We start from the raw sequence: 23549 nt of genomic DNA on the forward strand, positions 1-23549 counted from the left end.
TGGTCTTCATGTTTGAAGACGTTGAGGAGGCATCGTACCGATTTCACTAGGATGATCCAGTTTCAGTGGGAGCACAGAGGAGAACCAAGTAACAAGAGAATATACCCAAGGTCTCCAAGTGGGAGATTGTTGGGGTATGTGGAGACCTTTAGTGATGAAGAGAATTGAAGGAGAATCAATTCTGAATAGTTCCGTCTGGTGGACTGTCGGAGTCGACTCGAGCTACAGTCGAGTCGACTCGGGAACAGTCGAGTCGACTCGAGGTCTGTCGAGTCGACCCGAGAGGAGAAAGCCGCAAAAACCATGTTTCTGTCTAGACTGTCAGAGTCGACTCGAACTACAGTCGAGTCGACTCGGAGCATCGTCGAGTCGACTCGAGATACAGTGGAGTCGACTCGAGATCGTGCCAGTTAAACTGGAAGTTGTTCAGATGTGCCAGAGTCGACTCGGACTTCAGCCGAGTCGACTCGGGCTCGCGGGAAATCATACGGATGAGTTTCTTTTGGTGTTTTGTTGGCGTTTCGACGGCTATGATCATCTGAAGGTCTTGAGACTATATATAGGACTCATGAAAGTCCTAGGGTTAAGGGATTGGCCGTATATTTGAGAGATACTCTTGTTTGTGAGGCTAGGGTTCTAGAGAAGAAGAGGATTGGGATCCTACTTCTTGTGCAAAGGGAATTCTGTGTGAATCTCTTGTAGATCGATCGCTTGTGATCGTTCGGGTGTGTGCTATCTCTGTAATCAGTTCATCCTTATTGAGATTTGGAGCGGTGGAGGACGTAGGCTATTTGTAGCCGAACCTCGTTACATCTTTGTGTTTGCTTTGCTATTTTCTTCCTTCTTCTTCCTTTGATCTTTGATAATCCGTTGCGGTGCTCAAGTGTTTTACCCTACTGATACCACGGGGTAATCTTTTGCCCTTCGTAGGCGGAGCGAAGAGGTGATCCTTGAGTCCGGAGTCGAGGGAGCGAGAGAGTGCTTATCCGTTTGTATCTCTCTTGCTTGTCCGACGTCGGTGGCGGCGCTGGTGTGAGTGGGTTCCGGCGTGGGGCGACTACAACAGATGCCACCCTTGAGGACAAGGGTATTTTCCAAGGAGGGGGGGATGATGGGGACCTCGGGCCGCCGAGCCCAAATCCGGAGTCCATGGCCGAGCCAAGTCCCAAGGAAGCCGACCTTCACTGTTTGGAAGGATGTCCAAACAGTGGACATCAGCCCCGGCCACAGCAGCCGCGCGCAGACCACTGCGTGCGCCCACAGCAGCGCGCCAGCCACGGCGCGCCCATACCAGCCACGTGCGGCCAACCGCGCACCCACAGGCCCCAGCAAGCGCGCGGCCCTCCGCGCGCACCCCTGCAGCGCGCACGCCCGCGCGCATCGGCCCAGCAGCGCGCGCGCCCGTGCGCGCCCGACTTCCAGCGCGCGCGCCCGAGCGCGACCACCTTGCAGCACCCGCGCCCGAGCGCGCCCACGCCCAGCCTGCCGCGCCCGCCTCTGCGCGCGCCCGCGCTCAGCCAGCAGCGCGCGCCCATGCGCGCGCCCGAGTCCAGCCAGCCGCGCGCACCCCTGCGCGCGCCCAACTCCCGGCCGGGCCGACCCACGCCCAAGCGCCAGGCCGACCCGACCGCGCCAGCAAAATCCTGGCGAGGTTCAGCCAAACGAACCTCGCCTCAGCCGCAGTGGCCCAGTGCACTGCCAGGACACCAGGCCACGCCGCGCCAGCACCCGGCACACGCGCAGCAGTCTGCCACACGCATGCCAATGATGAGCATGGACATGGCCGATGTCCAGGGGCACCAGCCCGTGCGCGCGCACCTAGGCACGCGCGCACAAGAGGAGAAGACCCGAGCGCAACAAGTCCACAGTCCGGTCAGCCAACCAAGCGGCCGAGCACAATCCAAGCCAAAGGGTCAAGCAAGGCAACCCGGCACGAGCCCGCGCACATTGCGCCCAAGTCAGCCAAGGGTAGGCCAAGCCAGCGCACAACCAATGGCATGTGTGCGCCCGACAGAATTAGCAAGGATCTGGCCAAAGTCCAAGTGGCGCCCGACCAAGCAATGCAGCCATCAAGACATGTGCGCCATGCCTAAAACAGCAAGCCACGACACATGGCAGCACAGCCAAGCAAGGCGCCCAGCATCACGCCCAGCCAGGACCACAAGGCAGCGCGCCCAGCAGAAGCGCCCAACCAAGCGCACGAGCAGGGCCACATGGCAGCGCGCCCAACAGAGTCGCCCGACCAGGCGCGCGGCCATAACTGGCCGCGCCACATGGCAGCAGCCCCAGCAGCGGCGCCCCAGGCTCCGCCCAAGCAAATCCCATGTGCGCCAAGGCAAAACCGAAGGGGAAGCCTGCAGGCTTTTCCATAGCTATCAGGCGAGCAGATTCATGGGCGGCCAAGATGCATCCGGCTGCCAAACCGAAGGCCAGCAGCAAGCCAAGTCAAGGATCCGCGTGAAGGGGCAACAAGCACAAAAGCACACTATCAGCCCAACAGCAAGGAGCATTCAAACCGGCGCAAGCACCAACTTGAAGACCTTCCTTAGAAGGTTGGAATCCAAATTCAAACCGAAGCCGGCCAAGCAACTCATGAAGTACATGGCCGAATGCATTTGAATTCAAATTCAAATGAAGTCGGCCAATTCCCTTTTTGAATTCCGAAGGCATGAAGCCAATAAGGCACTAGGCCTATAAGTAGAGGCCCTTAAGGCCGAGTTAGACATCTTTCATCATATTTCATTTTGACTTAGAGTCTTGTAAAGGGTTTCATCCCTTAGGTCCCTTAGGGGTCATTCGGCCGAAAGGCTTGGGCTAAGGAGGAGCATATCACTCCCCTTAGATTGTTCTTAGGATAGGGCAAGGACACTTTCCGTCCCTTGGCCAACCATTCCATGTATTCGTTGTCCTCTTGGAATTGAATCTCAGTTTGTTTTCCCCACATCATCGATTCATTTCCTTTGCCATTTCCCTTGTGTGGACTATGCATTGGTGAAGGCCAAAGACAACAAGAAGAGCCACGTTACCCACAAGTCGGTCCTAAGCAACAAGGCAACCGAGCCACATCAAATCGGAGGATTGGGCCGGGGATCGGGACCGCAAGTCCCCGGGTACCCAACACACGACCCGGCCCCCTCCCACGGCCGCCGCGGCGTGGCCCCCTTCCGGCATTGTCGGCCGCGTGGGAGGAGAAGAAAGGAGAACGGGGAGAGGAAGGAAGGAGAAAAAGAGAAGAAAAAAAGAAAAGAAAAAGAAAAAAAAAAAGAAGAAAAGGAAAAAAAGAGAAAAAAAAGAAAAGAAAAGAAAAAAAAGAATAAATAAATAAATGCATAAATAAATATTTATATAAATGAATGAATGAATGAATAAACAAATAAGATAAAAAATTAATATATTTCAATGAATAAAATAATAATTAAATAAATTTACATTATTAATTATTTACACTAATAATTATAATATTTTATACCTTTATTATTGTATTATACTATAAATATGATATTATAATATATTATATCATAATACATTAATATGTTATGTTAAATAATTTAATATTATGTTATATTATGAGAAATTAATTTATACTAATAATTATATTATTTTATACCTTTATTATTGTATTATACTATAAATATTATATTATATTACATTATATCATAATACATTAATATGTTATATTAAATAATTTAATATTATGTTATATTATGCAAAATTAATTTACTCTAATAATTATATTACTATTATGCTATGCTATGCAATGTCATATTACTATATTATAATAATATTATTTTACATTACAGTAATATTATACTATATCGTGTATTATGCATTAATATATGTTATATTTTATTAGGCGCTGTTGTATAATACTATGCAATGTTCTTTTATGGTAATTTTGTCATACAAAAGTACTTTCTCAGTTTATTTACCAAACACATGTTAAAGTGTCACAACACTTTAGAAATGTAGTTACCAAACAGCAAACAGTTTTTTATAAAGCTCTACTTCATACAGCTCTATTTCCAACAGCTCTACTTCCAACAGCTCCTCCAAACAGAGCCTAACATAAATATACATGTCTTACCCAATAAAGCTGTTAATCGCATTTTTTTTGCATAGGCTTCTAACAAACACAATCTATAGTCATGCGACAGAGGTGTGTCAGAAACTTGGGCTGTAGAGAGAGACTCTTGAACATTCATGTTGCTCTTGATTGTTTAAGGTCATGATTGAAACTTGAGGTTTCATATGCCCAGGAGTTCAAAAAATTTCATAAAATTTCACATTCAGTTATAAGCATCACGTTTAGGATTCTGTAACATGTAGAATCTTCAGTTATTCTCAAACCCCACTGAGAACGATTACTCCATAGAAGTCAGACAAATTGGTCCTCAATCTGCTGCATATCTTCTCTGCTTTGCTGTACTGAACTGTTATTTTTTTCTGCAATAATTGCCATACTAGCAGGACTCTCTCTCTCTCTCGCTCTGCATGCATGCGCGCATGTGTGTGTGACAAGGATGTATCAATCAGAATCCTAGTTATTCTCAAACCTAACTGGGAACAATTAGTCCGTAGAAGTCAGACAAATTGGTTCTTGATCCGCCACAAATCTTCTCCGCTTTCCTGTACTGAACTGTTATTTTTTTTATGCGAGTTGTTATTTTATATATGTAGGACAGACTTCTTATATTTGAAACTTCCATGAGTTCAATTAGCCACGATATCCGCGTTCTGTGATGATCATTCAAGCATCTGAAAAGGTCCTTCATGGTTCCATTTGAAACATCCGACTTCCTGTTTCGGAAACCGGAGGTTTGTGCTATTCTTTAAAATTGACATACTCAATTTCTTAGAAGAAGTTTGTTAAGTCCATTTCTCAACCAAGTAACCTATTATCTGGATACAGGATGTTGGGGGAATAAGATTTTTCCCCCCAAGTGACACAAATGCCCCCAAGAAGCCGCACAATCGCCGACCCTGAACAGCCGAAGTCGGCGTCCGACCTCGGAACGCCCGACCTCAAGACATCCGACCTCGAGACCTCCGACCTAGGAAAATCCTGATACACAAGGTCTACCCTTGTCAGCCACCTACTACGGCCGTACTCCTCTGAGGTCCAACTGAGGACCATACCCTGCCACTGCTTCAGCATTTATTGCGCATGGCCGCTGTAACCCTCCGGTTCACTCTACAATTAATGCGGATCTCCGGCTTACTCCACCATTAATGCGGATCTCCGGCTTACTCCACCATTAATGCGCATGGCTCCTGACATCTACGGATCCTCGGCTCTCCACGGCAAGTTAGCCCAGCAGATTCTGGTCAACCATGATAAGTCTCTGATCTCGGCCATACCTCCGACACCAATGCAATGATTCGCCTGGTAGCGTACTGGTTCGGGTCGTACGACGCCCTCACCGCCGACATCAGTACAATGATTCGCCTGACCGTGCGCCGACCTGAGCCACATGCCGAGCCGTACTATGGCCTCGCCCTGTTACATCACAGGTAAACCGACCCCCACCTATAAAAGGGAGCCTTGGCCTCTCAGGAGGGGGTTGGGAAATTCCGCGCCTTACAAGCACTGTTCATCTCCTCCTTACACTATCTGCCCCCTCCCTGACTTGAGCGTCGGAGGGCCGGCGCTGGAAAACCCGGCCACTGGTTTGTCTGCAGGCACCTAGACGGAGGACGCCGCCCGCTGACGGATCGCTGCCCCGCCGTGAGGACCCCCAGCTCCCTCTCTCCGGCCACCCCAGACGGAGGACGCCGCCCGCCGACTGGTCGCCGCCCCGCCGTGGTGACCCGCAGCTCCCTCTCCCTCGACCGAAGATTGCCCTCGGGTCCAATTTCCAGCAACAGTTGGCGCTAGAGGAAGGGCCCGAGTAGCAGTCATGAAGTTGAGAAGCAAGGGAGCCTCCAACGTCTCCCGGCGTCCCCCGCAAAGTCCTGGACGCTCCGTCCAGAATTCTCCAACCCCGACTGACCCAATTCCTCAGGTCCAGCCGGAACAGTTCAACGCCTTAGTACAGCAAGTCCAGGCCCTGGCCGCCGCCGTTCAGGGCCTGCGACGCGAGGAAGCTTTACCAACGCTTCCCCCGCGGGCTCAGTTCCCGCCGAAATTTCCTCCCAACGGCCCGGTTCTCTCCGGCCAGAATTTACATGGCTCCTCCAGAGCCAATAACGAGGAGCGGACTTCCCCCCAGAGAGAGCTACCGGAGGAGGATCTCAACAGAAGGCTCCAGCCTTCTGAGGCTGAGTCAGCCCCGGACCGCCGTGAGCCGGTGCAAACCACGGCAACAGTTCCGCAGGCAGGGGAGCTCGACCGAAAAGTTGAGCATCTGGAGCGTCAGATCGCGGCACTCCACAGCAAGAAGGCGAGGCAAGAGGGAGACTTTGAGTTCACTACCAATTCCCCCTTCTCCAGCCGGATCGAGGATGAGCCGGTTCCCGCGAGGTTCAAAATGCCTCAGGTGGAGCCCTACAGCGGAATCACCGACCCTCTCGACCACTTGGAGAGCTATCGGGCCCTCATGGCCCTACAAGGGTCCTCGGAGGCCATACTTTGCAAGGCCTTCCCAGCAACCATCCGAGGGACCGCTCGGCTTTGGTTTTCTGGACTGAAGCCGAACACGGTGTCCTCTTTTGAGCAACTCGGCAGGCAGTTCGCCACCAACTTTGCTGCCAGCCGGCGCCAGCGACGGACGTCAGACTCCCTCCTCGACATCAAACAGAAAGAGGGGGAGTCCCTCAAGGAATACCTGGACCGCTTCACCGCCGCCACATGGGAGGTTCGCGAGCTAGACCAGTCGATAGCCATGTCGGCTCTGAAGACTGGGGTTCGCTCCTACTGATTCCTCTTCTCCATCGAGAAGAGCTTTCCGGCCGACTTCACCGAAATGTTGGCCCGGGCCCGGAAGTATGCCAAGGCCGAGGAGGCAGTCGCCTCTAGGCGGGGAGCAATTGAGCCCGCCTCGAAGAAGCAGAAGAAGCGCCGCGAGGAGCGCGGCCAACAGAGGAGCCGATCCCCTCGCCATGAGAAGAATCTCCCCCGACTGAGGAGCCCGCCCCGTCAGCAGGGGCGACCTCAGCAGAGGACCCCTCCTCGACCGAGGTCCCCACCACGGCCTCGGACGTACCCGGGAAAGTACGAGAACTATACACCCGTCAACGCCCCCCGGGCCGAAATCCTGATGGAAATCGAGGGTCGGGACTTCTTCCGACCCCCGCCGCCTATGCGAGACACGGAATTTCTCCGTAATCCCAGGAAGTACTGTCGCTTCCACCGAGACCGTGGGCACGACACGGAGGACTGCTTCCAGCTCCGGGACGAGATAGAAGCACTCATCCGTCGAGGAGTACTCAACCGGTTCGTGAGAAATCGGCGCGAGGAAAGGAGGCCGGCGGAGGATGTCGTACCAACCGAAAATCTGGACGACAACAGGCCCATTGCCGGCACCATCAACATGATTGGAAGGGCCTCAGCAGGAGCAGCCGCCCTGGGAGCACCCCCGAAACGCCCACGCACTGATGAAGTCATCTCGTTCTCGGACGAGGACTTAGAAGGGGTCGAGACCCCTCACGATGACGCTGTGGTCATCTCAATGATTGTAAATAAGTTTGATGTAAAGCGTGTCCTAGTTGACAATGGAAGCTCAGCCAACATTTTGTATTATCATGCCTACCAAAAAATGGAGTTGGCAGAAGGACATCTCCGGAGGATCAACGCCCCACTGGTAGGGTTCACCGGAGATTCGGTCCCGGTCGAAGGTGAGATCAGCCTCCTTGTCACAGTTGGCCTCGCCCCCCGGGAGAGCACTGTGAGGACGGACTTCCTGGTGGTCCGACTGCCCTCGGTCTACAACGCCATCCTTGGGCGGCCAGGGCTGAATGCCCTTCGAGCCGTAGTTTCAACCCACCATCTGCTCATGCGGTTCCCCACCGGCCAAGGAGTAGGCGAGGTCCGAGGAGACCAGCTGGTCGCCAAGCAATGCTACACGGCGGCCCACGGAGTAAAGCAACCGACCGAGGCGACAATTCAGCCAACGGGCCCTTCATTGCCCATAGAAACCCTCGATGCGAGGGACACCCTCTAGAAGAAGCAAGTAGAGCCCGGTGAGCTTCTTGTTCAAGTTCCACTAAAAGAAAATTTTTCCGAGCTAACCGTGCAGGTCGGCTCCGGCCTCGGCACCCGCGAGAGGGATCGCCTCGTCAGCTTCCTGCGGGACAATGCTGACGTCTTCGCCTGGTCGCCTGCGGACGTGCCGGAAATTGACCCTGAGGTCATGGTTCACCGACTCCAGGTGAGGCCAACCAGCAGGCCTGTAAAGCAGAAGAAAAGGGGCTCCGCCCCGGAACGGCAACGTGCTGCGGCCGAGGAGGTGGACAAACTCCTCGGAGCCGGCTTCATCCGGGAGGTCTCCTACCCGGACTGGCTCGCCAACGTAGTCCTCGTAAAGAAGGCCAACGGGAAATGGCGTATGTGCGTGGACTACACCGACCTGAACAAGGCTTGCCCGAAAGACAGCTTTCCCCTTCCAAGCATCGACCAGCTCGTCGACTCTACTTCAGGGCACCAACTGCTAACTTTTATGGACGCCTTTTTAGGGTACAATCAAATCCGAATGGCGCCAGAAGACGAGGAGAAGACGGCCTTCATCACCGACAAGGGCACCTACTGCTACAAGGTGATGCCCTTTGGCCTGAAAAACGCTGGGGCCACCTATCAGAGACTGGTCAGCCAAATTTTCAAAGACCAGATCGGCCGAAATATGGAAGTCTACATGGACGACATGCTGGTGAAAAGCCGAGCGGCGGAACACCACATAGCCGATCTCGACGAGACATTCGCCAAGCTCAGAAGATACAAAATGAAGCTCAACCCGGCGAAATGTGCGTTCGGGGTCACCTCGGGCAAGTTCCTGGGTTTCATAGTGACCCAGCGCGGAATTGAAGCCAACCCGGAGAAAATCTGGGCACTGCAAGAGATGTCGCCTCCGAAGACAGTTAAGGAGGTGCAACGGCTCGCAGGGCGAGTTGCCGCCTTGGGAAGGTTCGTCTCTCGATCAGCCGAGCGCTGCCTTCCTTTCTTCAAGAGCCTCAAACGGCCGAAAGACTTCCAGTGGTCAGAAGAATGCCAGCGAGCCTTTGAAGAGCTCCGGAGCCTTCTGGCCTCTCCCCCGCTGCTCACCAAGCCCCAGAAGGGCGAGGTCCTTTATTTATACTTGTCCGACTCCCCAGCCGCAGTGAGCTCAGTCCTCGTCCGGGAAGAGGACAAGCTCCAAAAGCCGGTCTATTACACCAGCCGGGTTCTCAGGGATGCTGAGACCCGATATTCTAAACTTGAGAAGACCATCTTCGCTCTCATCATCTCGGCTCGGAGACTCAGGCCTTACTTCCAAGCCCACACAATAGCTATATTGACCGACCAGCCTATGAAGCAAATATTGCAAAGGTCGAATCGTGCGGGGAGGATCGCCAAATGGGCGGTTGAGCTCGGAGAATTTGACCTCGAGTATCGGCCCAGGCCGGCCATCAAGGCCCAAATACTCACCGACTTCATCGTGGAGTATACTCTGCCGGACGACCCCGAGTTGCCACCCGTATCCGCGGAGGAAGCCCCGAGGCAGCCATGGGTCCTGCACTCGGACGGGTCTTCAACCTCGGGGGGTAGCGGAGCCGGACTCATCCTCACCAGTCCAGACGGAGTAGTGGCCGAGCAAGACTTGCGCCTCGAATTTCCGGCCTCGAACAATGAGGCCGAGTATGAGGCTCTCATCGCCGGGCTCAAGCTGGCGAAAGAACTGAAAGTGGAAGACCTGACGGCCTTCAGCGACTCCCAGCTGGTAGTGAACCAGATCCAAGGAGACTTTGAAGCTAAAGAGCCATCCATGCAAAAGTATCTCCAAAAGGTGCGGGAACTTACGTCTGCCCTGAATTCTTTCAATATTCAGTACATTCCCAGGGCGGAAAACTTCAGGGCAGACCAGCTGTCCAAATTGGCAACCTTCCGCATGAGCGAGCTTCCCAAGGGAACTACGCTCGAGTATCTCCAGATCCCCAGCACGGAGGAACCCGAGCCCACCATGTGCATCGACTCCGAGCCAAGCTGGATCGATGGGCTCGTCTGCTACCTCCAAGACGGGACCTTACCTCATGACGAGACGGAGGCTCGCCGAATCAAGCGCCAAGCCCCCCGGTATGTCCTGTACGAGAATAGACTTTATCGTCGATCATTCACTTCTCCCCTTCTCAGATGCCCCTCCGAGGCGGACTATGCCCCCGCCCCTCCGAGGCGGACTATGCCCTCCGAGAGGTCCATGAAGGGATCTGCGGAAATCACATGGGGAGTCGGGCACTGGCCACAAGATCCTGCGGCAAGGATATTACTGGCCCACACTCCAGAAGGATGCGACGGATTTCGTCCGGAAATGCGATCGGTGCCAGCGAAACGCCAATATCCAGCGCCGACCTTCGGCCCTGCTGACTTCTATCATCGCCCCCTGGCCATTTGCCCAATGGGGGATCGACATCCTGGGGCCCTTTCCCCAAGCCTCCGGACAAAGGAAGTTCCTGGTCGTCTCCATCGACTACTTCACCAAATGGGTCGAGGCCAAACCCGTCGCCCAGATCACCGAGCAAAAGATGCGGGACTTCGTGTGGAAGTCCATAATCTGCAGATTCGGACTACCCCGTATCCTTATATCTGACAATGGTCGACAATTTGACAATGTTCATTTCAGGGAATTTTGCTCTGAGCTCGGCATTGATCACCGTTTCACCTCGGTCGCTCACCCCCAGACAAACGGGGAAACTGAGGTAACTAATCGCACTATTTTACAGGGACTCAAGGCTAGGCTTGATCGGTCCAAAGGACAGTGGGTCGAGGACTTGTACAATGTCCTTTGGGCGTACCGGACCACGTTCCGACTGCCCACGGGAGAGACCCCCTTCAACCTAGCATACGGCACTGAGGCCGTCATCCTGTTGGAGATTGGCCTGCCTTCTCCAAGGGTGGAGCATTACGACCCCGACACCAATTCCTCCCAGCTCAGGAGCAACTTGGACCTCGTCGAAGAGACAAGAGAGGTTGCCCGGGTCCGCATGGCGAGATACCAACAGCGAACGGCCCAATACTACAACTCCAGAGTTAAACCCAAGCTCTTCAAAGTGGGGGACCTCGTCCTCAGGAGAGCCGAGGCTTCTCAACCGACCGAGCAAGGAAAGCTCGCCCCAAATTGGGAAGGGCCATATCAAATCGCCCGGGTGCAACGACCAGGGGCGTATAAATTAAAGTCCCTAGAGGGGACCCTGATCCCGCGAAGCTGGAACTTCGAGAATCTACGAATGTACTACCAGTAAAACCCCTAGGGGTTCAAGACAATCAGGACAATGGGCTCAGTTCCTTTTCTGCAAATAATTCTCTTATCTTGATGACTGTAATTCTCTCCTAATGTTGGGCCGTCTGTGATCCTCAGATTCTCCGGCCAAAATCGGGATGCCTCGAGACTCGACCGTAGAGTCCCAGACTCCCTCGACCTCGGGAAGAAGCCGTGAGGGGTGGAAAGGGTGGTTCCACCCGGGGCGCCACAAAGTGGACCCCCGGGAGCGGTCGACGATCCCCGATCTCCGATCCCCGAAGCGGACAATACTTTCCCTCGACTAAGGTCGGGATGCCCCGAGGGTCTACCGTAGAGAACCAGACTCCCTCGACCTCGGGAAGAAGTGGGTGGAAAGGGTGGTTCCACCCGGGGCGCCACAAAGTGGACCCCCGGGAACGGTCGACGATCTCCGATTCCCGAAGCGGACAATACTTTCCCTCGACTAAGGTCGGGATGCCCCGAGGGTCGACCGTAGAGAACCAGACTCCCTCGACCTCGGGAAGCGTCGCAGGTCGGTAGAGCGTGTCCAGACCCGCCGACCTGACAAACGATCCCTCGACTAAGGTCGGGATGCCCCGAGGGTCGACCGTAGAGAACCAGACTCCCTCGACCTCGGAAAGAAGCCGTGAGGGGTGGAAAGGGTGGTTCCACCCGGGGCGCCACAAAGTGGACCCCCGGGAGCGGTCGCGATCTCCGATCCCCGAAGCGGACAATACTTTCCCTCGACTAAGGTCGGGATGCCTCGAGAGTCGACCGTAGAGAACCAGACTCCCTCGACCTCGGGAAGCGTCGCAGGTCGGTAGAGCATGTCCAGACCCGCCGACCTGACGAACGATCCCTCGACTAAGGTCGGGATGCCCCGAGGGTCGGCCGTAGAGTCTCAAACTCCCTCGACCTCGGGACGAAGCCGTGAGGGGTGGAAAGGGTGGTTCCACCCGGGGCGCCACAAAGTGGACCCCCGGGAGCGGTCGACGATCCCCGATCCCCTGACAAACGATTCCTCGACTAAGGTCGGGATGCCCCGAGTGTCGACCGTAGAGAACCAGACTCCCTCGACCTCGGAAAGCGTCACAGGTCGGTAGAGCGTGCCCAGACCCACCGACCTGACGAACGATCCCTCGACTAAGGTCGGGATGCCCCGAGGATCGACCGCTGAGTTCCAAACTCCCTCGACCTAGGGACGAAGCCGTGAGGGGTGGAAAGGGTGGTTCCACCCGGGGCGCCACAAAGTAGACCCCCGGGAGCGGTCGACGATCCCCGATCCCCGAAGCGGACAATACTTTCTGAAGCAGAGCTCTGCCATTGAACTAGCGCGCACCCTACTTCGGTAGAGCGCCCACAGGCCCGCCGACCTGACACAAGACTCCTCAACTAAGGTTGGGGCGCCCCGGGGTCCGACCAGAGGGTCTCAAGCTCCCTCGACCTCGAAAAGAACTGTAGATCAATAAAGCCTCCCCAGATCCTCTCAACTTCGGTGGGTGTCGTCGGGTCCGTGAGAAGCCCGAGCCCCCTTACAAGTCAAAAATGACTCCGGAGGACGACGAGGAAGGGAAGCAACCTACTCCGCCATGTGAAACACAACTCCGAGAATGCAAGAGGTACATCTAATTCGATGCCCTCCTCGTCAAATTTTATCTACATACCGCTAATCATCTAACGTTGGAGTCCTATCTCGCCCCAAAGTCGGGCTACTCCAATGGGTCGGCTTAAGACCGATCTCCTAATTACATTATGCATGCTCCGTTCGACAAGTCTCCACTCGTCAAGTCTCAACTTGAGCAAAGTCTTCGTAAGTTAGGGCCCAACTCGGCCCCCATACACAGACTCCGATGTCTAGCTGAGAAAGTGGTCTCAGCCACGAACATACCAGCCGAACACAGATACTAAGGCGATCTTTAGAGATTCCTGCCTTACTCACCGAAATCTCGGTAAATTCCGAGAACGATAACTATGGAAATCTTCGGCAATAACTTAATTATCAGCCCACGTTCCCCACGAAGGGTCCGGAGTTGAGTTCGGAAACTCGACTAAACTCCCCGAATAGCGGCACGGACAGACCGACCCCGGTCTTACTCGAAGGGCTAAGGCCCGACCTCGATGCCTTGGGATTTCCCCGAAGGCCGAACGTGACGACTTTCGCAATTCTAAGATCCGAGTTGTGGGACTTAGAGAAATTTGCTAGAAACCTAAGCTCGGAGCTCCCTTTGGTCGGAATGACTAAAATCCGAGAAGGCCAAGATATAACTTGGGAAAAAGGGCAACTTCGTTAAGCAGCCCGAAAACCAAGATACAAAGTTAAAGGCGATTAGCTAAGGCTCTAGCCTTATTCACGACGAGAAAGGAAAAGACGAGCACAGAATGATGAAAGTATTTTTTCATTGACAAAGGGCCGGAGGGCCAATTACAAAATTGGAAGTCGGCCATTCAAGAGCCGACCTCGGATACAATGAAAAAGAAAAAATACAAGTCTCAAGCTACGGGGGCGACATCCGGGGGGTCGTCTGGCACAGTAATGACCTCAGCCGGCACAGGCTCAGGGTCGGGGGCAGGGGCCTCGGGTGCCGCCTCCGGGATGTCGTCCGTCTCGGCCGCCGGTGTCGCCTCCGGGACGTCATCCGTCTCGGCCGCCGTCGTCGAGGGCCCGGCAGGGTCTTGTTCGTACAATCCTGCCTCGGACGTCAAAATGGCAGGAAGGTCTTGCATATCGGACCCGTAACCCAAGTCATCCTCGGACGGACCGTTAAAAGGTCATACTGGGGGCAGTACCGGCACATCTGCAGCCGGAAGTTCTCGAAGCCCCGGAGGAACCCGTCCACCGTCTCCTCCTCGAGCATGTCGCGGAACTCCTGCGACCCTTTGAAGAGCTCCACGGCGTGATCAGCCCGCTCAAGTGCCCTCCTCTCTCGGGCCTCAAGCTGCTCGATTCGGAGGCGGGAAACCCCGTCCTCATACTTGAGGGCCGCGACCTCGGCCTGGACCTCCCCCAAGCGCGCCTCTGTGCCGCGCAAGGCCGACCTGGTTAGGGCGTGGGCGGCCTTCTCCTCCCCGAGCCCTTCCGCCATAGCGAGGCGCTCGGCCTCGGTGGCCGCCCACCGAGCCTCGGCCTCGGCCAACGCCGCCTCCAGCTCGGCGACTCTTTTCTTGGCCGGTTCCAACTCCCGGCAGACCGCCGGGTCTCTTCCTGACAACCCTGGGCGATACACACCCGGGCGTCGAGCTCGTGAATATGCTGTAAAGAAAAAGACAAAATAATCGTGAGTTGAAAACATATGGACTCGCTGACGACCTTAAGGAAATCGAGAAAAAGAGCTAAACCGGGCGGTGTAGCAGTAAGCACTGTCAACGACCACCTCCAGCGGAATGTTCCGGAACTCGGCCCGGTCCGCTGGAAGCATCGCACGCCAAAACACGGAGCGTGCGACCTCGGCGTTATGAATGGCCGAGCTCCCCTCGGGAATAGGGGAGTCCGGCTCGACTGACTCCTCCCGGGAAGCTCGGGAAGGGCCCGGCATGCCCGAGCCCGAGGTCCCGGAGCCGCTCGCTTCGGGGCCTCGAGTCGGCTCAGGTCCCGGGCGCTGCTGCCGGATCGTGGACGGCTCCCCCCGCTGGGCAATGGGGGCAGGGCAAGGAGGGGCTGATGGGCCCACGTCGCTGACGACCCGTGCCCGCCTCGGGTCGGCTGTGGAGGCCCCCGCCTTGGGGCCACTCGTCCCGGCCGACGTCGAGGCGCCGTCTGACCTCGCCCTCTTCCGAGGCTGAGGCATAGCTCCGCCGGCCTCGGCCTCTCGCCTCCTCAGGCGGGAAAAAAGCGATGTGTTGCTGGTCGGCATGAAGGGAATGTCTGAACGAAAATTTCACTAAGTGTCAGACCAGTAGCAGTGAAAACAAAGGATAAGGAAAGAAAGTAATATAACTACCCTTACCCTCGGGGCGTGCCGAGCTCAGACCCACGCTCGCCAGGGCGCCCTCCCGCAGGAGCTCGGTCAGGTCGTTGCCCCTCCCGAGGGCTCGCAGAGAGTCTAGGGTCCTCAGCTCCCTCCCCGACGGCTCGGAGAGCTTGTTGAGGGCCTTCAACCGAGGGTGTCCCCACCTCGGGCCGAACCCCCAAGGCGCCTCGGACGCCAGGAAGAAAAACTTCCCCTTCCACTCATGAATCGAGGAAGGGGCGCCTTGGAAGAGTGACATACCGCCCCGAAAGGCAAAGTATAGCCACCCTGCGTCCGCCGGGTTCTTCTTCAACAGAAAACACCGGCGGAAAAGACCCACTGAGATCGGGATCCCGTGCCCGAGGCACAGGGACAAGAACCCGATTATCGTCCTCCACGAGTTCGGAGCCAACTGCGCCGGGACGAGCTGGTACTCGGCCAGCAGGTTGTTCACGAACTCGTGAACGGGAAACCGCAGACCAGCCCAGAGCGTCTCGCGGTAGACCGCGATCCGACCTGGGGGCGGCTGCGTCACCCTGTCCTCCGGCCCCGCGGTTTCAAGGCGAAACCCGGGTTGGAAGAAGAAGCGGGAGCGGATCAACTCCAGCTCCTCCTCTGACAGACTCGACCCTACCTCCTCGGGACCCAAACCCATTTTTACAGAAAAATAACGGGGAACTGAAGATAGGGGAGGAAGAAAGGAAGGAAACCCTAGTTAAAACAGGGTGAAAACCTACTGGACATCGCCGGAAATCGCTCCGGGCACCAACGGCAAGGTTCGGTTGAAGAAGGAAGCAAGGGAGAAAGACAACAAAAATAAGAGGCAGCCAAATAAAACCTTTAGGGCAACCTCAAGGGGTTTATATAGACCCCCCTGACGGCCCAGATCAACAGGGTCGGTTCCCATCCCCCGACCGGGTCGCGCCACGTGTCGACCTCGGAGGCCGAGGCACCATATTCACTCTGGATCAATAAATTGGGTACGAAATCGAAGCCCTGTCTCATCGGATCCCGGGGCCTCATTATGGGTCCGCAGAATCGAATCGCCTTGAAGAACGAACGGACGGCACCTCCGCTCCCCTCATTTAATAAGGCCCTGGGGCACGTGGAGCCCCGACGTAGCCTTCACCTCGCCGGATCCATGATCCAGTAATACGAGATCGGAAGCGTCCGATCCTAGGTCATGCCGCGTGTCCGTTTTGAACCCCGTAACGGCACACTCATTCATGAGCGGAGAGTCTCGATTACGGGATCGAGGCGTCGCCTCGTCGAGCCCAAGGACCCTCATCATGGGTCCGCCACACGAAGCGATCTTGGCGATCCAAGAGACGCCACCCCCGTTACACCCGCTCCGAGAAACGTAAAGACACGAGCTCCACCATAAGTTCGCTGAATAAAGCAACCTCGAAACGCCCAAGGGCGCGGGTCTCGCCATAAACACTCCGAGAAACACGAGGGCGCGGACGAGATTCGCCCCCCAACTTTAATGATAGACTTTACTTCCCACGTCCGAGCCCGCAAGCCGCTCGAACTCGGAAGTCGGGGGGTAGTGTTGGGGGAATAAGATTTTTCCCCCCAAGTGACACAAATGCCCCTAAGAAGCCGCACAATCGCCGACCCTGAACAGCCGAAGTCGGCGTCCGACCTCGGAACGCCCGACCTCAAGACATCCGACCTCGAGACCTCCGACCTAGGAAAATCCTGATGCTCAAGGTATACCCTTGTCAGCCACCTACTACGGCCGTACTCCTCTGAGGTCCAACTGAGGACCATACCCTGCCACTGCTTCAGCATTTATTGCGCATGGCCGCTGTAACCCTCCGGTTCACTCTACAATTAATGCGGATCTCCGGCTTACTCCACCATTAATGCGGATCTCCGGCTTACTCTACAATTAATGTGGATCTCCGGCTTACTCTACAATTAATGTGGATCTCCGGCTTACTCCACCATTAATGCGCATGGCTCCTGACATCTACGGATCCTCGGCTCTCCACCGCAAGTTAGCCCAGCAGAGTCTGGTCAACCATGATAAGTCTCTGATCTCGGCCATACCTCCGACACCAATGCAATGATTCGCCTGGTAGCGTACTGGTTCGGGTCGTACGACGCCCTCACCGCCGACATCAGTACAATGATTCGCCTGACCGTGCGCCGACCTGAGCCACATGCCGAGCCGTACTATGGCCTTGCCCTGTTACATCACAGGTAAACCGACCCCCACCTATAAAAGGGAGCCTTGGCCTCTCAGGAGGGGGTTGGGAAATTCCGCGCCTTACAAGCACTGTTCATCTCCTCCTTACACTATCTGCCCCCTCCCTGACTTGAGCGTCGGAGGGCCGGCGCCGGAAAACCCGGCCACCGGTTTGTCTGCAGGCACCCAGACGGAGGACGCCGCCCGCTGACGGATCGCTGCCCCGCCGTGAGGACCTCCAGCTCCCTCTCTCCGGCCACCCCAGACGGAGGACGCCGCCCGCCGACTGGTCGCCGCCCCGCCGTGGTGACCCGCAGCTCCCTCTCCCTCGACCGAAGATTGCCTCCGGGTCCAATTTCCAGCAACACAGGACAATGGAGAAAAATTAGCAACCCTCTTGAGAGCTCTGGGAGCATATGCAGAAGGCTTCTCCACGGATCCTATTATCAGAAGAGCATCTTATTTCTGGAACGAACTTCAAACATGATTAATTCGAGCTGGCCATTAAGAATGTCCGAAGTTCGCAGAGAGATTATCCTGGCAAAGAAAGAGCTATGCGAGTATCAGTTCTTATGCAAGACTATGGGTGCCCCTGTTGTGGCTAGTAATGGGCATCAGGCCGTGCCGGGCCGGCCCGGCCTAGGCCCACCGGGCCACGGACTAAACGGGCCGTGCCTGGCCCGGCCCGCTTCGTTAGCGGGCCGTGCCGGGCATGGCCCGCTCAGCGAAAAACGCAAGCCCGACTCGGCCCCAGGCCCGTGGATTGGCGGGCCGGGCCGGGCACGGCACGAGACGGGCCGTGCCTGGCACGGCCCGTCTCGGGCGCAAACGGGCCGTGCCAGGCACGGCCCGTCTGGAGGGGGGAGAAAATAGCCATTTCCAACGGCTATATTTGGTTTTTTCCCAAAATACCCCTCCCAACAGTCCAAAAACGGCTAATTTGAGGGGTATTTTGGGAAAAAAATTTTCTGGCTCGCGGGCCGTGCCGGGCCCAGGCCCTTATGGGCCGTGCCGAGCTGGCCCGCGGGCCGTGCCGTGCTTGGCCCGCGGGCCGTGCCAGCCCAGGCCCTTATGGGCTGTGCCGGGCTCGGCCCGCGGGCCAGAAAATGGTAACCCAGCCCGGCCCCCTTTCATGGGCCGTGCCAGGCACGGCCCGTTACTGTAGCAAGCGGGTGGCACGGCCCGCTTCGTGCCGGGCCGTGCCGGGCTATGGGTGGTCCGGCCCAGCGCCCATCTCTAGTTGTGGCATTCTTGCTGCTGTAATTCTGACAGAAACGCTCACAAGTGATTTCTATCCGGCCGCAGTTTCCACTGTGCCGGTCATTGTTTTTAGTACACCACATGAAGTATCACCCTCTACTATTTGGTTCATGGCCATGGTTTTTTAATTATATTGGAATAATATATATATATATTCTTCTCTCAAGGATCCTACCCAGAAAGTGTGCCGAATGACGGCGTTAGTGCTAAACTACAAGTGCAAAAGATTACACTCTGATGGTCTCTCTCCGTCAGATTCCCAATTGAATCCCGTCGGGTAATTTGTAAATTAAAATCCTGTGCTTGTATCCATTTCCAAGGTCAGTGTTGTCTATAAATTTTTTTTGAGAGAGTTGGAGTCAGCACATTTTTTCCAATGAATTTGACTGCTTGACCGTCCGCTACTTTCGCGCGCGCGCGCATAAGAAGAGGGTGTAATGTTTGTTTTCATGTCGCCTTGCTTGTTTGGCCTTAATTAGTTTTGCTTGCAGGCTTGATACAATTATTTTATATAATATTATATAATATTTTTTTATGATTATTTTATTATACTAAAAGTATATTTTTAGTTTAATTATTAAATACATGTTAAAATATTACAGCACTTTAAAAATATAGTTACCAAATAATAAATAATTTTTTATAAAAATTCTACTACAGAAAGTTTTATTTTCAATAATTTTATTTTCAAAAATTCTACTGCCAATAATTTTTCGAAACAGAAACTTAATCAAAATGTATTCTTGAGTTGCATTAGGTGATCGAATACTCCAATGTGTTCTTCCTGCCAACTTTTGATCCCATCAACTTCTATTTAGAGAATATTGTGTGCTCCGGCATCCAAACAAGGCCTATATATAAAACGAGTCAACCCAACACAACTGACAATTCACATCCATGCAAGCACCATGCTGTAGAATAATCTATATCTTCAAAAATAATATATCTCAAATAAATGTGTTTGAAACAAATTTATCTCATAGAACGAGCGACACGTAGGCCACCACTTGTTCATGAAATGATTACGTGAGAAGGCACCAGCCAGGACAATCCCAGCCAAACTGCAAAGAGGATGACAGGTACAAAGGAATAAGATAAGACCATAAAAACTACATCACAAACTTTTCGTTCTTCTCTCTTTTTATTCATTTATGACAGAAAAGACAACCATTAAAGACCCGAACCACAAGCCACTCACCCACACCTCTTGTGGCCCCCACCTTAATAAAATACAAGTTAGTTCCCCGCATATATATATATATATACAGGAACTATAACAAACCAATACCTACGCTGAAATGTAACCCAATTGGAACAATGCAGACTCCCCGACGCGCACATAGAAATTCATATGCGGATCGCCCCACTGCCGCCCGACCTCGAGATGGGGGAGAGCAGAATGGGAGAAAAACGGGCGGCTATCCCACGTCCGCATATGTTCTTACGTGCGCACGCCGGGAGGCTCATATCGTTCCGTATGGGTACGCGCCAGCTAGATCAACAAAAGCGACAACGTAGCGTAAAATAAAAAAGAAAAAGAAAAACACAGAGTGCGATACGTGACTGATACAATGAAACCGTTCGATCTCAGCCGTCGATCAACTAGAAAGCGGAACCAGTATGAGAGGTCCATCGTGTGCGGCGCGTTGGATCCGACGGCGCTGGGTAGGGAGCACTGGATCGGACCGCCTCCCGTGCTCGCCTGCGCCACCGTCCCCGGCACGCACGGCTGCCCCGCCGCTGCCGGCCCGGCCGGCGGCGGAGGCGTGGAATGGGCCTGTGGAACACCACCATCGCCGCTGGATCAGCATTTCAGGAGTAAAAGATCAAGATCGCGAGGGTTTCTAGGGTTTTTGGTACCGACCTGGGAGGGGCCGGGGCTGGACTTGGAGAGGCCGGCGTCGTAGATCATGGTGAGATCCGTACGGAAGAGGCCGAATGATCGTTCCGAGGTCGGCCCGGGCTTGAGGTCCTCGTCGTAGAGCGCGAAGATGTAGGTCTCCACCGGCCGGCCGGGCATCAGCGGCGTCCCGGCCATGGACCGGAGATGGGCGACGAGGTTGCCGTTGAATGCCTTAGCGTTGTCGACTGTGGTGCCGGCCTCGCCGGGATCGCCGCGGTAGGGCCAGCCGGTCTCGGCCACGACGATCTCGACGTCAGGGAAGCCAGCGGCGTTGAGGGCGGAGTGGATCGCGTCGACCTGGGCGTCGAACATGTTGGTGTAGGTGATCTTGGATCCCGCATCCAAGCGGCCAGGGTTGGGTTGGAAGAGACAAAAGGCCAGGGTTTCGGGGCGGGGGTCGTCGCGGTAGGCGAAGTAGGGGTAGGGGTTGATCATGAAGGGGGAACCGGTGTCGCGAAGGAAAGCGAGTATCGCGGCGAGGGCGGGGCCGAGGTCTGAGCGGAAGGCGCCGGAGGAGGGGGGTTCGGACTGGGAGAGGACGGCCATGGAGTGGACGGTGGAGACCTTGATGGAGGCAGCGGCGGAGCCGGCGGAGGAGAGAGCGGAGTGGAGGTTTTGCATGGCGGGGAGGAGGTTGGAGGCGAGGGAGGGGTCGCTGGAGTTGAGGGCCTCGTTGCCGACGGAGATGGCGGCGATTGAGGAGGAGGGGAGGAAAGGGGCGACGTTGGCGGAGACCCAGCGGGAGGCGGCGGACGGGTCGGCGGCGAGGGAGGGGATGTCGGCATTGGCGGCGCCGAGGACGAGTGATATGTTGGTGCCGGCGAGGGCCTGGATGATGCCCGGGTCGGCGCCGTACAGCCGGACCTTTCCGAAAGTCGTCGACTCGAGGAGCTTCGCCGTCGCCGACACCGGCGGGAGGTTGTCCGCCATCTGCCCGTAGTTTATCCCGATGTACGACTGCGATCCTGCCACGTGGAGACAGGACTTCCCGTCAGCGACCCGCCAGGTCAAGTTGAAAAAAAAAAAAAAAAAAAAACCCTTCTCTCCGCTTTTCTCTTTTCTCTGCAGAAAAATCTTGAGGCAGTCATCATTCTTCTCAAGAGCGGAAAGGAATATGAACATTTAGATAGATGCACATATATAATAATTTACCTCTCGACTTGCTTAGCTTTTAAGCATACTGAGAGGGGGATCAGTTCTTAGTTCCAAAGGAGAGGACATGTAACAAAGAAGATTAAGTCCGCTGAGATTTCGAAGGGCAGGAGTTGGTTATTGGTAATTATACCAGAGTTTCTTATAATAATCGGGTTGCTTTCCCTTTACTTATTTATTTAACATGTAGCTGAAAATTCTTGCTTTCCACGAAAGTGAAGAATGGATGCCATTTTTGTGAGAAAAACTTCAAAATCCGAATAAACTAATACTCATCAACCGGCTCATAAAATTCGAAACATCCACCGATTTTCTTTCCCTATTTTAATATACAGAGACGCAGAGAGAGAGAGAGAGAGAGAGAGAGCTTACTTCCAGACGAGAAGAAGGCTGCTAAGAATAGAAAGATAACAAGGAGCTGATGCCTCTTCTCCATGACCACAGAGAGAGAGAGAGAGGGGGGTTAGAAGAAGGGAAAAAAGAATGGATGGAAGGCTTCCCTCGTTTTGCTTGCTTCTTATTGGAGAAGAAAGAAAGGCGCATGAGCAGGGAAACGTCGCAACAGGGACGAGTCTTCCAGGGTTGTTCGACGGACGACTCAACAACTCTGCTACAAAATTCGAAAGCGTTAAGTAGCAAACAAAGCGACTCAATCGCCTTCGGTCGCCAGAGACCAAAAGCGGCGTGGTCTTTGGATTTTCGGACCGAGGTCAGAGAAGAAGGAACCGGCGTCGCCTTGTCCTTAACGTGTAAGCAAGGCCACACGTGCCTCTGCTCTCCCTCAAATACACGCGCCGTGGCCCCTGGGAGACGCGTAGTATAAGTTAAGAACCAACGAAAGTCGGACCGCTCATGGTCGATGTCTTTGGGGGTCATTCGTGTTTAAATTTGGGTCTTATTATAACACGCCAATTTCTTTTGGCATGGAGGTTCTAAAATTGGGGATTGTCCGTACTTAGCGGGGAATCAATCTTTACGCTTCACTAGTTCCCCTTGGTTGGGGTACATAGCCTGGAACCAGCACTAAAAGGGCTGCTTTCCGTCAGCTGCTATCGAGATGAAATAAGTGAAACGCTATTAGGACCGAACTCTCTGTTTACTCGTTATGAAAGAAGAGACGCGAGCTGGGTGGTCCCAGACTCCCAGTTTCACGATTTATTCCGAAAGTTTGTTGCCGTAGCATTTTAAGCAGGAAAGGGTTCATAAGAATTTATGATTTTCTTTGTCAATTCTTCCAATAGTAATGCTGTAATCATGACCACCAGGACCAAATGGTAAGGCAGAGCTGCAGCTACTTGTTTCATGAATATTTTTATAATTTACTTCTGTCTAGAATGTTATTTAAGCACAGCGACAGTACCATTCATTTTAGAGCTCGCAATGAGTTGAGATCCCCAGGTAAAGTTTGTGTGTTGTATATAAGATAGAATCAATGTAATATAACATTAACTATTTTAAACAATTTTTTGCATTCTTCTTGTCTCGATTGGCTGTGATTACGTCCACTGAAGAAAAATTCTTGTTTTATCAGCACATAAACACCTGCATGTCTGCATCACCAATGGTATTCTCAGAAATGAGAATTTAGTTGATTATCGAATGGTGGGTAGGACCCTAAGTGGACCCTTAAGAAGCTAATTCAGTGGGCCAGCATAGCCCAATAATTTCCAACAACCTTGACTGATGATATGTCATCTGATGACTACATAAACTGAAGGCAAGTTGCGCTA

General features: G+C 54.1%; 1 protein-coding gene across 3 annotated transcripts; it reads right to left on the bottom strand.

Moving 5' to 3' along the window:
* Positions 1-19874: 19874 nt before the first annotated feature.
* Positions 19875-22569, bottom strand: LOC103704235 (glucan endo-1,3-beta-glucosidase 7-like). Of its 3 annotated transcripts, none has more exons than XM_039134123.3 (3): positions 22192-22569; positions 20629-21632; positions 19875-20541 (listed from the first exon to the last, which is right to left on the bottom strand). In XM_039134123.3, exons 1-3 carry the CDS (start codon positions 22253-22255, stop codon positions 20257-20259), a joined length of 1353 nt encoding a protein of 450 aa, XP_038990051.2. In that variant the 5' UTR covers positions 22256-22569; the 3' UTR covers positions 19875-20256. The 3 variants fall into 3 exon arrangements, with proteins under 3 accessions (XP_038990051.2, XP_088567397.1, XP_088567399.1); XM_088711271.1 differs by lacking the exon at positions 22192-22569 and adding an exon at positions 21820-22185; XM_088711273.1 differs by lacking the exon at positions 22192-22569 and adding an exon at positions 21820-22185 and having other exon boundaries at positions 20629-21729.
* Positions 22570-23549: the final 980 nt, after the last annotated feature.

The sequence above is a fragment of the Phoenix dactylifera genome, chromosome 15 (assembly GCF_051530095.1).
Source record: "Phoenix dactylifera cultivar Ajwa chromosome 15, Ajwa_hap1_PhDact_Kaust_v1.1, whole genome shotgun sequence".
Taxonomy (NCBI): Eukaryota; Viridiplantae; Streptophyta; class Magnoliopsida; order Arecales; family Arecaceae; genus Phoenix; species Phoenix dactylifera.

What these genes read in the sequence shown, in the direction of transcription:
- LOC103704235 (XM_039134123.3), bottom strand. Translation starts at nt 22,255, where the DNA reads ATGGAGAAGAGGCATCAGCTCCTTGTTATCTTTCTATTCTTAGCAGCC. An exon ending in AGCCTTCTTCTCGTCTGGAA is followed by an intron (nt 21,633 to 22,191) that starts GTAAGCTCTCTC and finishes TCCACGTGGCAG; the next exon opens with GATCGCAGTCGTACATCGGG. An exon ending in CCAGCCCCGGCCCCTCCCAG is followed by an intron (nt 20,542 to 20,628) that starts GTCGGTACCAAA and finishes GGTGTTCCACAG; the next exon opens with GCCCATTCCACGCCTCCGCC.